General features: G+C 37.7%; 1 protein-coding gene across 2 annotated transcripts in view; it reads right to left on the reverse strand.

Moving 5' to 3' along the window:
- KCNAB1 (potassium voltage-gated channel subfamily A regulatory beta subunit 1) overlaps positions 1–16,520 on the reverse strand; it is a gene marked incomplete at its 3' end in the record, with an annotated part of 148,654 nt that overhangs the window by 27,735 nt on the left and 104,399 nt on the right. The window contains exons 7-8 of one of the 2 annotated variants that reach the window (XM_083364605.1): positions 9,481–9,524; positions 7,898–7,984 (exon numbers count right to left, since the gene is read on the reverse strand). In XM_083364605.1, coding sequence (XP_083220731.1) covers positions 7,898–7,984; positions 9,481–9,524 — 131 coding nt within the window. The remainder of the gene's footprint in view (positions 1–7,897; positions 7,985–9,480; positions 9,525–16,520) is intronic. The other variant, XM_083364606.1, reaches the window with a different exon arrangement.

Below are 16,520 nucleotides of genomic sequence, written 5' to 3' on the forward strand. Positions count from 1 at the left end.
ACATCTTTGCCAGTTTCTGCCCTTTTGGGCTGGTTTCTCCCAAAAACCATCCATAGGAATGAGTTGACCCATTTTATGACTGCCATGTTTGTTTTATGGCTACTGCTTTTACTTTACATTGCCTCAAAAAAGATTGCAGAATCGGGTCAGTCACATGGGTGCTTTCACTAATGACTGTCATGTCATGACATAAATTATAATATATGAAATGTGAAAATATTGGGATGGTGTATATGAATGAAAAGGTTGGATATTTAAAGGTGACTAACTTTGAGAAAACTATGACTGATAACAATGGTTTGAATACAGAGGGGAAATTAAGTTTAAATAAGAATTTGAAAACAGGACATATAGTAATTTAATAAGATTACTATAAATACAACTGAAATATAAACTGATTAAAAAAAGAAAAAAAATGCTATGTGCTGATGTTACTGTTATTTATATAAATACAAGAAAAAGAATTATATTTAGCTTTATATGTATTGAATTTTAAGAATGATATTTGCTAAATGTTGATAAAAGAAGAATACCATTGGATGAAGAGAAGATCAAAGAAATATATCACTAATTAACATATTGATTATGGAATTATAGAATTAATCATTATTGATTTTTTAAAACACTGTACCCAGACAACATGCTGTTTACTAAGCAGTAAATAGGGACCACTATGGTGGGAAGGTAACAGTGTTCTGTGCGCCTTTGGCGTCTAGTCATTCTGGCCACATGACCACAGAGACGTCCTCGGACAAGCGCTGACTCTTCGGCTTTGAAATGGAGATGAGCACCGGCCCCTAGAGCTGGAAACGACTAGCACGCATGTGCAGGGGAACCTTTACCTTTTTAAAAGAATGTTATTGTAAAAAATTAATAAAATACATTAAAAAAAGAGTTGTCAAGAAAATTGCAGGGACTAGTCCAGGAATTAAGACTAACTCAAAGAACAGCCCCCCCCCAGCAAAAAAAGTCTAATTAAAGTAGTGCTTACTTTGGAGTAAATAAGTATGGCATTGCACAGAGTCTCTCTTTGAATTATTTTCATTTAATGGGTAACTCCAAAGGCTGTCAGAGACAGATAATATTTCAATGTGTGTTCAGTGACTCAAATGGAAGTACTCAGCCTTCAGTGCTTAGACGCATAAATACTTGTCACTATAACCAAAGGCAAGAGCTGCAAAAATGGGTAAGCTATGCTGACAAACATTTCCATTCCATCATCTGCTTTATGATGTTTATTTATCTTCCCTTCTGAGAATTAACAGCATGGTGGGCTTGAGCATTAGCATAAAACAAGGCTGTGCAATTGGTCAAACAGTTACAGCAGGCTGTAAACAGATGCAGTGCATGTATGCATGGAGATGGTAGGGATCCTATCTTAATGACTTCTAAGAACTTAAAAATACTTTTCCTGAAGGCTGTTGCCTATACCTTTATGTCCAAATTACATTTCTTGGACCTTCAGAACATTTTCATAGCCAGCATTGGATTAAAGAAATCTTTTTCAATTAATTACTCATGCTTCATTTGCTTTTAAGATACCTATTAGCAGTATGAAGCACCCTAAAGAGTCACCAATTTTATTGACCTGATAGGAAGATTAGATTTTCCCAAATAATTATCTGTGAATTGAGGAAACCCACTTACATTTGTTGAAAAGGAGATACTGATGTGCAGAAGTGCAAAGGCTGCCGAAGAATATGGATGGTTTTGAACGCTAGCCATTGCTGGCAGTTTTGCTTGCAGGTGAATCAACCTTTTTTGGACTGTTTAAAAGTAGGAATTTTCTGGGATGTTTCCAGAGCTTTGTTCTTTCCTTTCCCCCTCCCCTTCCTCTCAGTGAAGCTTTTCCTTCACAAAGCTTCATCCTGATTTCCCCATTCCCCCTTGTTTTTTTGCTGTTTCTACTCTTACAAAAGATGGAGGAAGATTTTAATAATAATATGGTAGTGATTTTTCCATTTCCATAATAATAATAAAGTTGGAAGGGATCTTGGAGGTCATCTAGTCCAACCCCCTGCTCAGGCAGCAAACCCTAGACCATTTTGGACAAATGGCTGTCCAGTCTCTTCTTAAAAACTTCCAGTGTTGGAGCATTCACCGCTTCTGGAGGCAGGTTGTTCCACTGGTTACCGTAATTGTTCTAACTGTCAGGAAGTTTCTCCTTAGTTCTAGGTTGCTTCTCTCCTTGACTAGTTTCCATCCGTTGTTCTTGTCCTACTTTCAGGTGCTTTGGAGAATAGCTTGGCTCCCTCTTCTTTGTGGCAGCCCCTGAGATATTGGAACACTGCTATCATGTCACCCCTCACCCTTCTCTTCATTAAACTACACATACCCAATTCCAGCAACCGTTCCTTATATGTTTTAGCCTCCAGTCCCCCAATCATCTTTGCTGCTCTTCTCTGTACTCTTTCTAGAGTCTCAACATCTTTTTTACATCATGGTGACCAAAACTGGATGCAGTATTCCAAGTGTGGCCTTACCAAGGCATTGTAAAGTGGTATTAATACTTCACGTGATCTTGATACTATCCCTCTATTAATGCAGCCTAGCACTGTGTTGGCTTTTGTGGCAGCTGCAGCACACTGCTGGCTCATATTGAAGTGATTGTCCACTAGGACTCCGAGATTCCTCTCACAGTTACTATTATTGAGCAAGGTACCCTATAGTATATCTGTACATTTGGTTTTTCTTGCCTAAATGTAGAACCTTACTTTTTTAACCATTGAATTTCATTTTGTTAGATAGCACCCAGTGTTCAAGTCTGTGCAGATCCTCCTGTATCTTAAGCCTGTCTTCTGGTGTGCTGGCTATTCCTACCAGCTTGGTGTCATCTGCAAATTTGATGAGTTCCCCATCTATCTCCTCGTTCAAATTGTTGATGAAGATGTTGAAGAGCACTGGGTGCCCAAACAGAGCCCTGGGGCACCCCACTACGCACTTCCCTCCATGTAGATGTGGTTCTTCAGAATGTTTTTTCAACATTTCTCTAGTCTGTGATCTTGGGGGGGGGAGGAGGTTGTTGTGGTTTTTTGTGTGTGTGATTACACCTCCATGCTATCACAATGTTCAATCTTGTTTTACTGTTTCAAAATTTAGCAAAGCTGACCAATTATTGTTACCTAAGTCTCTATGCATCACTTGCATATTTGCAGTTATGGATAAATCTGCATATAAAATCATGCAAATGTGCATGATTCATATACAAAATTGTTTCATGTTTGCAGAATTTAAATTGCTTTTCTGTTTAAATGATTTTGTTTTTTAATTTGTAATCTTACAATCTCAAATTTTAATCTACTTCTCTGAAATTTGTCAGACTACAAAATATTGGCTTATTGTTTAATAAAAAAGTTTAGCAGCACATGTTTTAGATCCTTGCTAGCTTTGAAATAGTCCTTTCTTGAACTTTCAACAATTAATCCCCATTGAAACTGCAACAAGTTACCTGTTCTACACTAATTATAGGATTGATGCCTTTCAGAGAAAAAAACTTTTACAAAAGTTTGGTCAGTAAATACTTTCATGCTATGGATTTAATCAGAGCTATTTAAATCATGCTTTAAATGCCAAGATCTCAATCGCAGACAATTCTTTTCTTCAAAAGCCGGATAGAAACAGAAAATCACTATCCCGACTTCATTATGACGATGCATATGTTAAGGCAATGTTAAGGACAGAGAGCATTTTTTTCATTGCAAAGGCTGCCCAGTGTAAAACTAAGTTGCTCATCAAAATGTATCTCTTGGATAGTAGATTAAGAAAGCCCCCAGGCCAGCCATTTTCACTGTCCTCACTGTGGTGAGATATGCTACATTGCAAATTAAATTGCAAACTTTTTTTTCCATTTCTGCATATAAATTATCATGTAATCATTTTAACCCAATCTAAGTCCTATGTCATTTTTTGGTTAATGTGTAAAATAGCATTTTTATGTTCTTTTGATATTCTAACTTGTATGTATATAAAGGGAACACCGTTCTAAAAAAACAAAACATTTTTTTAGGAAATTCAACTTTGCCCTTCTACTCTAAAAGCGTAAGAAGAATAACAAAATGTAATCCCCAAATACTTCAAATTAGACTTCCTTGAATTCTTGATGCAATAGAAAGGAAAACACCCAACCACATTTTATTATTGAAGTTCCCCGAGCTTATATCTGGGTGGCAGACATTTTATTTCCCCACTTGATAATACCATCAGTGCTGGAGTTGGGATGAAATGTGCAATTCTCCCTCCTAGCAATTCCCCCTCCTACCTGCTGTCTTACCTATCTTGCATATATTTGGGTGCAGGGTGGTTATTTTTGATGGATTTATATATTTGCTTTTATTGTGACTGCTGAAATCCAGATGTGTTTTGGTTATCAGGCTGATATGAAGATAGTATATCTAACTGCTGGTAGATTGTGGATTGCTGTGAGATGGGAGGATGTTGGGTGCTGAATTGAGGGGCTAATGTTGGATCCTTACTTATGTCTTTTGATACATCTATAGATATGGATAAAATTCTGTATGCCTGTTAATCACTGCCTGGACTGAGTCTCACATGTAAATTGTCTTGTATTTTTCAATCTGGCCTGTTCTACTTTTTCCACTGCTTCCCAATTAAGTAATACTTGAAGTTGTCTGTGTAAAGGGAGATTAGTACAGTGCAGATAATCCCCAAACACAAATCTTCATAAAAACACAAAAGTAATCTAGGGGTACTAAGAATAAGCAGGGAGAAGACACAGTTTAACAACTGTAAGAGATTAGCATTGCTGCAGGCAGAGGGGCCTGAAATCTAGCCAAACACACAAGAGCAGGGAGACCAGCCATTCCAGCAATTATTTTTATTGTTACTGGTGAGCAAGACTTGAGTCTGATGATCCCTAGGCCATCCCCATAATTCTTACTCAGCTGCAAGCAACTAAGGGGAGGAATAATTCTGAAAACTGTTCTCTGTGAAGTGGTGTTCATATAAACACCATTAGAATGAACTGTGCACATGCAGTTATGATTGTCATGAATATATTTCTGTGCAAGAACAGGGTAGTTCAAATGCCACTGAATTTAATTACTCTTATCTTTGGTATGGGATTTCAAACAGCATGAACTATGTGCAGGATTGCAGTCCTATTGTATTTTCCCCCCCTTCATTGTAACTGGTTGAGTAAAAAGGTTATATTTTGCTCCAAGTCACAAAACTTGTTAAGCTCATTATCTGCTAACAAATTTGCAGTCCTCTTCCCATCTACAGTAAAGGCTCTAAATTTTATCACCACAGGGAAACATCATATCAAACCAAACATTTAAGAAATGCTACTGGTGTCAGTTTTAATTTGTACAAAAGGCATGAGTTGTACTTTACATTTTTATATTAAAAAATAATGCACCACAGATAAATTTACATGTAAGAAACTAATATGTCTAATTTGGGTATTCGGTGCAGAAAAAAAATAATGCCATTAATAGAACACTGTAGTCAAAGCAGCATTTTAAAAAAAGATTAATCTCTAAGAAACAAATGGTGATACACAAAGCAGTCCAGAGAAATAAATAATTCCCATTGTTTTTAGAAGCCATACATGAAATCACAGCAGCTTGGCTAAGCACTATTGTAGGGATAACTAAGGCTTTGCAAAAGATGAAAACAAAAAGCAGTGCAATTAGCATTTGCTTTTGCTAAGGTCTGATGACTGCATTGTTTATCATGAAGTATATTTTAGTCAAAAGAATATTTACAGAAAATAAATATAATCAATCAGCACCTGAGTTCTACATGCACCAAGGTAAGACAACCAAAAATACAGCATTGCCTATTATCCTGGGAACCTTTGTAATTTTTCATTATGGTACAAAGACCAAGAAAAATGATGCTGGATAAACCCAAGCCATCATCTCTCTTCCAATAGCAGCCAGCAAATACACTTGTCATTATTGATGAACAACAGATTTTTTTAAAGGTTGCCCACTGTCAACCCATGTTCATGATTTTTATCATATATAGTCATGACATGGAGCAGCAATGGGTAATCTCTTTAAAATCTTTCTTCCAATGTTCAAGGACTTCAGCAAGCAAGGGCAGCTGTGTGATTAAATCACCCCAGAGAGTATAAATATGTGTATGGGGAGGGTAGGGGGGTAGGCTTTGTCTATTTCAAAGTCTGTTCTGAATAATACCTATTTTGGCACAAAATTTAGAAGTAGCTATTATGAGGATAACTGCATTGTATAGAACCTCCCACAGAATTTAGTCTTCTTAATTGCAGGTCTTTAATTTGATATCTAGAAATGGAAGTGGAGAAACTGTATAATATATCATATATTTTATATTTACTAACTGCTATGCAGTTAGTGAGGGAGGAATGAATCAGTGCTATGACAACCTCTCTAATATCCAGAGAAACAATTCTTGGACTTAAGCTAAAAAGTCCTTTAATACATGTACAAATTCTTTGGGAAAATTAAGCATTGGCTTGCCTATAATCAATCAATTAGGTGCTAGGAACACTCAAGTGTGAAGAACATTGCAAGCAGTAATGAAATGTGAAAGTGCTAACTGCAAGAATGCTAACTAGGACAAGGAGGAACTAACAATTAGCACTAGGAACTCAAGGCTTTTAGAGGCCAGTTAGAAGAATGAAGCCACTTCTGATATGCTTTCTTTGACTCTTAGTTTTAACTGCATCCATTTGTTATTTCACTTTAAAGCCAGGCACATTAACTTGATAACCTGATCAATGAATCACAGTCAAATTAACTCTATAAAGAGGGTTGAGTAAACCTCCCCTATTTAGGCTTGCCTTTGCCTCCAGCACCAACTAATAACCCAATTTATGCTTCATTGATGGTACACTGGCCTCAAATTTAAAGAAACTCAAACAGTTCTTTCGGGTTTTGTATGGTGATTTCAAGTATAAATGGAAACACCAGTATCTGTCCATTTACAATAGTGTTTGTCAAACTTAGCCTCTTTAAGATATACAAACTTCAACCTCTGTGTGATGGATGGGGAATTATGGAAGTTGAAGTGCATACATCTCAAAGTGGACAAGTTTGAAAAATATTGATCTAGACCAGATATGTCAAACTCGCGATGTCACATGATGTTGCACAACATATTGGAGCTTTTTCGCCATTGCCAGCAATGGGGTGGGCGTGGTTTCCTGGTGACGCATCCAGCCCTCAGGCCTGCAGTTTGACACCCCTGATCTAGACCATTCTTAATTTTTCACATGTAAAATTCATTTCTGCCTGCTTTTGTGTAAATTTCCTTAGTGTGAAATCATTATGCATTTTTGGCAGTGATTCCTAAAACTAATTTTTTATGCACTCGAAATGTATGGCATAAAATATGTTCCAGGTGATCTGCCTTAATAGGTTTTTAATTAGTTCTTGTTCGTTGTATTTTTATGTTCTTGCTCATTACCCAAAGCATATTGGTTAAAATGGGTGGTCATTTATTTCTTAAATAAATACTGTAAGTAAAATGGAAAATGCCAACTAAGTAAATCTGTACGGTTTAATGATGGACGGTTTTGCCATGACTGACCAGAGCTGCACAGAAATTACAGTATCAAGTTGAAATCCTAAGTCAATTAAAATACAAGTAACTCAAGAAAAGGGAGGATTTATGTAGTGCAAACAAAAGATGTTGAAAACTGCTCTAGCAATACTTACAGATAAATACATTTAAGTATTGTGGGCTACATAAATACACATCCATTACTCTAAGTATATATCTTCTAATAAAAATATTGAAGACTCCAAAGAATCAGGACCTAAATTTTTCTTATATAATTTGTATTCCCTGCATACTTGAGGATAATCATTTTTCTATCCTATCATAAGCACCATAGACCTATGAGCCAAGATCAATTAAACAAAATGCTTTTATTAAGTTTATTGCTAACCTTCCATTGGAGTATTCCCATCTGGTCGATTTGCAAAGACCACATCCACGTATTCAAGCTGCAGTCTCTGGAGAGAGGCTTTTAACCCTAGAAATGAAACGGGATCATTAGAGCCAAGCACATGACATGGACTTTAATAGCTTAGAAGCATCATCCATTTAAGTCTTCCTCAAAGATAGGGTGGGGAAGAGGTAAAATTATATTGCCTATTAAAAAGAACCAAAACAAGAGAAGAATGTCTCTCTTTTTGCATGGCTTTATTTTGTCTGCTTATTATGATGGAAACTGGATTGGAGAACACAGGCATTGCCCAGTCAACCCCTAAAAGTACATCCCTCAAGAGGCAAGGTTTAGAAATACATACTGTTTTAAGTTACACTAACCAATATGAAGCACTGTTTTCCTTTTTTATTGGAACTCTTCAGTAAGTTGCCAGATTTTATTCTATAGGGTTCAAACCCTCAACTGGAAATTGAATTCATGGATCTTTGTACTTTGGAAGATAATGCAATAATTTTTGGAGCTATCCAGGTGCTGGCACTCAGCAGTTGCAGGAAGGAACATCTAATTAAGTTCACATTGGTATGTGGCTTGTTTTGCAATTTATTTATTTATTTGCTTATCTCCAGTCCCTAATGCATATTTCCACACAGTAAAAAAATTATTTAAGACTTTCCAAAAACTGAATACACAAAATAGAAGAATTAGAATTACATATTGAATTACAATGATTTAATAATAAAACACATGACTTCAATATGGTGCAACAAAAGAACATATGAGATCTTCCTAAACTACCTTCTCCAAACTGGCTAGAACTGGGGAAGATGGGAACTGCAGCCTAATCATCTAGACCTGACTGTCACCATCTTTCTCCCCTTATGATGATAGTGTCTTGGATACTCCTCTTAATACATGGAAAGTTTCATCTTAACATAAGTGACAAATGTTAAGATGAAACTTTCCATGTATTAAAAGGGGTATCCAAGACACTCCTCTGTGTCTTACCATCAGTTCCTGATTATCTCACGTGGGTGTTAAAGGTTTATTTGGCTGATTTACTTGCTCAATCTATATCCTACCTTTTCTCCAGAAGCTTGAGGAGACTTACATGGAAATATTCTTTCTTTATAGTAGGTGTGGGTAAGTTAAAACATTGGTTCAAAATTATCTGATGAGTTTCCATAGCTAATGGTGAACTTAAACCTGAGTCCAACAATATAATCACTACACTACACTGGATCTATGGAATGGTTTACTAGTTTGTGTGGGGAAAAATGTGCTATAGTGCAGTTTTGGAAAGTGTGGAGACAGAGGCAACTCAAAACATTTTGAATTCCAGGGGAAATTTGCATCTTCAAAATTGTTTTAAGCTTTCATTTAAATTTATTTCTCAGCCCTGGTCATTCATTTGAATTACTATACAAAAATAATGTTGCACTGCACTGAGTATAAAATATAAAGCATTTATTATATATGGAATAGGAATGGTGAGATCTTATTTTGTTTAGCTGCCTGCAAAATAACCCTAGGCCTTGAAGCGGGCAGCCTATAAATACTTTTATAAATAAATAAGCAAATACCTTCAATAATGTGTTTCCTTGAAAGCCCTCTTTCTGTTTCAGCTCTGCAAAAAATGTACACATTAATGGTTCTTTTTCATATTTTTGATTAGCATGGAAAACTATTTGTAACAACAATATCAAATATTTTACTAATAATAACGGCCTTGCATAAAGTATACTACCATATATGTTGGCCAAGCAACCTGTGGTGTATGGTTTTTAGTGGCCTGGTCTGACTGCTGTTTGGCTGGGGTGAGTCAGTAAATGGAATGGGAAAAAGAGAGAAGCAGTTCAATTTTGGCCCTTGAAGGGCAACTGTGCTGTCACTAGGGATGATGAGCTGACCTGGCTGTTGTGAGGAGTTACAGAGATAGAAATCCCATTGATCTAGCCTGGTATATAGGCATTGGGGACTAGAGCCTTGGAGAGACACCCACCTCCTCAGTTGCTGAGAGATATGCTACTAGTCTGACCAAAACTGGAAAGAAAGAGGGAGGAGAGAAAAGGGGAGAAAATAGAGGGAGGAGTCTTAAGTATGGTTTTGACCCCTTGAGTTATTTATAAAAATAATAAAACCAGGAAGGCCTATGGGGTTCTTAGTCATCCGGGTCATGGTTGACTTGAAGAGTTTCACTTCTTATCCAAGAAGCTTCTTTAGTTCTTCGGTTCTGAGAACCAAAGAAGTGTCTTGGATGAGAAGTGAAATGTCTTCAAGAATTTTTTTTTTTTAAAAAAAAGTCCAGTTGCCATTTTGAAAGTATTTTTCGGACAATAAATGTAGGAAATAAATAAATAAATGCCAACAAATAGATAAATCAGCGGCTGGAGGGAAAAATTGGAAAAGTAAAGTTATACGAGCTTGCCAAGCAGTTGCCATTTCCTTGTTAGAAGAGGAGAGTAAAGGTCTGTAGGTGACTTCTCTGGAAGAAGGGAAGGGAAGACTCCGAGAGAGAGGACATCTTCATGTCAGTCCCAAGATGGGAAGGAGGAGTTGGTCAGTCACTGGCAAAGCCCTGATCCTGGGGAAAGGACTGGACAGGAGACCCTGAGAGATGTTCTTCCAATAGAAGAGGACCACAAATTCTTCCCCAGAGACACAGTAGGCATTCAGCTGAGCAGATCCAGGAGAAAGTTCATGCCATACTGAACACATTACAGTAAGTCCAGCCCGTTCCTTTCTTTGCACTCATTCTTGAAAAGCCCAGAAACAGAGGAATGAGATGGAAATAAAAGGACAGAAAGTAGGAGAGCTAATGGGGGGGGAGGATAAGTCTCTGGGTGGAAATGTGATACCAGATGAACACTAGGACTGTGTTGTATATACCTGTTGTAAATGCGTGTTGTAAGTAGTTTCACTATAAATAGTAAAAGCATAAAAAACTCCACTGTCTTGTTTTTCTGTGTCAATTGCCATCCATGCATAGCGAAATACACCTCCAGTTCAAAAGAAACCTGTCACAATTTCACTTCTCAACAAAATATTCTTTTGCCATCTTTCTTCTTATAGTCAGCTTGGTTTTGACCTTCCACTATTACTTGTCAGCAACTAGTAGTGTCTGGTGACTACTTCTTGGCTCAGAAACTATCTAGAGTTTCTAGAACCAGGCTAATATTTAGAAGAAAGACCCCATAGATTACAAGGTTTAGGTTAAATTGGGAAGCTGAAAAAAACACATTCCGGAGAAAAGGAATAGCAATTTAACAGATATCAAAGTTAGCCAGATGCCCTGTTAAAATTAATCAGTAGGCATAGAAACAGATCTTCGAGATAAATGATTCATTCAACATTCTTTGGAAAAGAGCAATTCACTATGGATTTTAGAGGTTTTTAAAAAGCCCGACAATTTAAGCTTACATTTTATTGAGAATATATAGCAAAGACATTTTTTAAAAAAATCCCCTTAAATTATTAGCATTCTAGTAACAAACAGATGCTTATTTATATTAATATATGGTCTAACATTACTTTAGGATGCTTTTTGGTTCAAGAAGCAATAACATTTGCAAATGATAAAGCTTTCAAATAACAATTAAATCCCATCACACTTTGTAACAAAATTCTCTGTATCCATCATTTTGTAAACATTTTGTACTTTGGCCCTGGTCCAACAAAAGAATGAAAAGAAGGCCCTTTCACCAAAAAGGTTGGTAACCTAGGATTGTATCAGAAAGTTAAAGCCAAGTTTGGTGCCTTTATATATTCAAAATAAAAGAAAAAGAAAATAGTATATTAACTGGTCTGTGATTATACTACAATAGGAACAGATAACAAAGAAAAACTGAAGTTGATCAATTCCTATTTTGTCTCTGAATCTTCTTTAACAAGAGGGCATACATTCCAACAGCAGATCAGAAATGAAAGAGCCAGATTTAATCTGGAGATTAAAAGAAACATATTTTAAATCTCTATAACCATGGGAATTGCTTCCTATCTCCCAAAGGAACTTTGATAAATCATGAAGAACTGTGCCAATTGACTAGGGCAGGGGTAGGCAACCTCGGCTCTTTTATGACTCATGTACTTCAACTCCCAGAATTCCTGAGTCAGCACAACTGACTCTGGGAGTTGAAGTCCATGAGTCATAAAAGAGCCGAGATTGCCTACCCTTGGACTAGGGGAAGGCAAATGCTGTTTCAATATTCAGAAAGAGGAAAAGGGATACTATTGACTGTCAGGTTAACGCATAATTGGGAAGACAGTACACTGACACTTGGAAAAGTTATAGAGCAGTTCATAAGGTGTAATCTCTAAACATCTTGCAAACAATGTAAGATAATGATTAGACATTGGCATGAGTTGACATGAACATATCCTAATGTAACAAACCATCTCATTTTTTTATTACTTAACTTCCTTAGTAGGTATAATATAGCTTGATTTCAGCAAAGCATTTGACAAAATAGCCCATTGTAGGATTAGCAAACTAACTAAAATGACCTTAATAGGATTCCAATTAATGGATTCATAGCTGAAGCAAACCTGTGTTCAAAAGAGCAACTCATTCACTGTCATTAAATTACAGAGAAAAATGGGGGAGGGGGAGGATTACAAGGATTAGTTCTAGATCCCCTCTCATGTTTTTAATAATGATTTGAAGAGATGAAATAATTACCAAATTCATTGGTAATTAGATGTTACGAAGACAAACCCTGTTACAAAGACAAACAAGTCCAGGTTGTATAAACAGGCATAGCATCAAGATTACATGAAATATTATTACCATTTTATAAAACCCTAATTCCACACCTGGAATACTGCAGCTAATTTTGGTCACCATATCACAAAAAAGATATAGAGAGTTTGGAAAAAATTCAGAGAAGAGCAACTAAGATGATCAAAGGGCTGGAGACTAAAACATATGAAGAATGGCTACGGGACTTGGGTTTGGCTAGTCCAGGAGTGTCAAACTCAATTTCATTGAGGGCCGCATCAGCATTGTGGTTGTCCTCAGGGGGCTGGGTGGGTATGGCCATGGTGGGCGTGGCCTACTGGGTGAGCGTGGCTAGAGTGCATATGGCCTACTGGGTGGGCGTGGCCAGCTCTACATTGTTCGCATCAAGGGTGCCTATGGGGGCCTGGGCAGGAGTGGGACAGATCTGAGGGTCTCTGGCAGAAGGAGGGTCTCTGGGCCAGGGCCAAGGCAGTGGGGGCCATTCCCTCACTGTTTCCAGGATGGCTTCGCGGGCCACATGAAACCACTTTGTGGGCCGGATCCGGCCCCCGGGCCTTGTGTTTGACATGTCTGGGCTAGTCTAACGAAAAGAAGAAATAGGAAGACATGATAGCAGTGTTCCAGTATCTGAGGGGCTGCTACAGGGTAGCAGGGGCTAGGTTGTTCACCAAAGCACCAGAGGGAAGGACGAGAACCAATGGTTGGAAACTGATCAAGAAGAGAAGCAACCTGGAACTAAGGGGAAACTTCCTGACGGTGAGGACAATCAACCACCAGAATAGCTTACCCACGGAAATTGTGGGTGCTCCATCACTGGAGATTTTTAAGAGAAGACTGGACATTCACCTGTCTGAGATAGTATAGGTTCTCCTGCTTGAGTAGAGGGCTGGACTAGAAGACCTCCAAGGTCCCTTCCAGCTCTATTCTATTCTATTCTATTCTATTCTATTCTATTCATTTTCACAGTATATTCTATTAATAGCAGCAGACAATACGACATAACCACAAGTGTATGTACCTGACAGATGAGATCTCCTTTCCATATTTCCTTGAATTAGCTTGGAAAACAAGATGCCACAATCTTTAAATGGCTCATCAGCACACTATTTACTTCACAATGAATGTAACAAAGTAGTGATTGCCCTAAAGAGATTCTGTAAATCAAAAGCAAAGAAAAACAAGTGGAAAGCATAGTATAGAATGTGTGAATAAAAACTTGGGCATAGGACTTGTGAAAAAGGTCTAGGAACAGTAACTGCCTGCACACTGAATATGAATCAGCATTGTGGTGTGGCTGTAAAAAGGGTAAGTACTATTTTAGGCCGCATCAATATCAACAGATCCAAAGCACAAGAAATAATAGTTCTGCTTTATTCTGTGTTGATCCAGCTACAGTCTTTCAGTAAAATTGAAATAGAAGCAAAATTAATCAGGGGATTAGAAAGTTTTGTGATGAGAAACTAAAACAGCTGGACATGTTAACTTTCAGAAGGGATAATAATTAATAATAATAATAATAATAATAATAATAATAATAATAATAATAATAATAATTAGTAGTAGTAGTAGTAGTAGTAGTAGTAGTAGTAGTAGTAGTTGTTGGAAGGGACCTTGGAGGTCATTAGTCCAACCCCCTGCTCAGGCAGGAAACCCTAACTACAGACAGTACATCATTCTTCCAATGCCTCAAAGAATAACATGGAGAAAGTCAGGGTCTGGCTTAATTATTCCAGAGTGCAGAATGTGGATTGACAGATTCAAGCAGATTTCAACTGAACGATGGGGGAAAAAATCCCAATAAGAGAAACAGGCAGTAAAACCAAGAGAGGAGATGGGACAACCATTTGTCTTGGGTGCTCTAATTTCAGGGCTATCTGAAGTCAAGATGGTAGCATCACATACACACACAGGACATACACAAAACAGGCAGAACTTCTATCACAGTGTGGTGGCTGCTTTGACTGTTGTGACTGCGCATTGCAGAATTTATAGACTCAAATGACCCTTTCCAGGTTCTGGGATTCCACCCTTCTTTCTCCTGAGTAGGGTTTAGAGCAACAATATTGCCCTTGGTATGTTTAAATTATTTTTCATGTGCTGAAGAAGTGTGACAGGAATATCATCTTTGTCTAAAATCCCTGACTACAAATTCTGACATCGTGCAATAAAAATGGGTGTAGGGCAGAATTCAAATCTAAAGGTAAAAAAAAATAGATTTCCACGGTTGGTAATTTTCAGCTGGTATTGGGACATCTGCTCTTTGCTTTTGTCTCATCTTTTTTTTTTACTTGCCATGTTGTGTTACTGCATTGCTCATTAAAACACTGGGAAGTGAAATCTTTTAAAAATTGTTTGACATCTTGATGGGAAAACGAAGGTCACAATAAAAGGAACAGATGTAGGAACCATCATGGTCATTCAGAGAGCTAATTGGGCCTTGTGGATAATGAATGTTCCTGCAGGCCTATGCATGTACACATACAAAAGAGATGATCCATTTAGAAAGTTTCTGCATGTGAGAGTACAAATTGGGGCTTCCTTGGGATCTGAGGGGAATCCTCTCACTTCTTCATACTCTTTGCAGCTCCAGAGATCTCCTGGAAGTGAAGGGCAGGCAAAGCCGTTCTGTCTGCTCTTCTGCCTTCTATCCAAAGAAAAACAATGCTGTCGGAAAAAAGGAAAACTTTGAAGCAGCTCCAGCCCAAATGAAAGAAGGAATATCATCTTCATTTCCTCCCCTCTCCTCTGTTCCCGATCTGGCATCTGGCCAAACAAAAATGATTCTTCAGCCTGGAGCTTAAGGCGGAATCCATGAAACTTTTCTTGTTTCACAGGAGGCATTCATACTGAGGAAGAGAAGGAGAGGAAGCACAACAAATGGGAGATGGGGGTTCTTCTGAAATATAGCTTAGTGAAGGTCAGAGAGTTCAGTTAAGCTTTTAGAGCATCTGTTCGAGGAGGCATTGGTAGGGAAAAAAAGGTTAATGATTGATCTCATTCCTGAGACCATCCTCCAACTCTTTTCACACATACCCCAGCTAGGGGCAGAAGAAAGTCACTTTTTTATATATAATTTCATAGTGGCTAACTAGGCTGAAGATTTTCTTCTGATGAAGCAACTGTCGATATAGCAACTGCCAATATAGCTTTGAGCAGAGCTGACATGCCAATCATCTTTCAAATCTTTCCTTTTAAACTCTCCAATTTACAGTATTGCTGGCAATTCCACTTCAACAATGAGGGAGGGTTCTGAAACTTCCCACTTGAAGGAAGAGCCTTGGTGGAGCAGTGGGCTAATGCCTCCTTAAGTAACACCAGCTGCCTGCAATTAGTGCAGGTTCGCATCCCACCAGGCTCAAGGTTGACTCAGCCTTCCATCCTTCCGAGGTAGGTAAAATGAGGACCCAGATTGTTGGGGGCAATTAAGCTGACTTTGTAATAATGCCGCTTGGGGGATGTGTGAAAGCCCTAATAAGCAGGCATATACATAGAATGAAGGCTACTGCTAAGTTTGTAAGCCGCCCTGAGTCTTCGGAGAAGGGCGGGATATAAATGGAATTAAAATAAAATAAAAATAAAAAAACCTGAGTCACCATGTACAAAAATGTAAGTGAAATTATTCAGAAGATTCTGTGACTTGACAGAAAACCCGTGTTTTGTAACTTTCTGTACTCATACAGGAGGAAAGAGGAAAAATAAATTCTCTACTTTTTTCCTGTAGAAAACAAGCTAAAAGGAAGATCTTAGGAGGCATTTTCTAGTCAGACAAAACAGAAGAAAGAAAGAAAGAAAGAAAGAAAGAAAGAAAGAAAGAAAGAAAGAAAGAAAGAAAGAAAGAAAGAAAGAAAGAAAGAAAGAGAGGAAGGAAGGAAGGAAGGAAGGAAG

Source organism: Vipera ursinii (genome assembly GCF_947247035.1).
Source record: "Vipera ursinii genome assembly, chromosome: 5".
NCBI classification, from domain to species: domain Eukaryota; kingdom Metazoa; phylum Chordata; class Lepidosauria; order Squamata; family Viperidae; genus Vipera; species Vipera ursinii.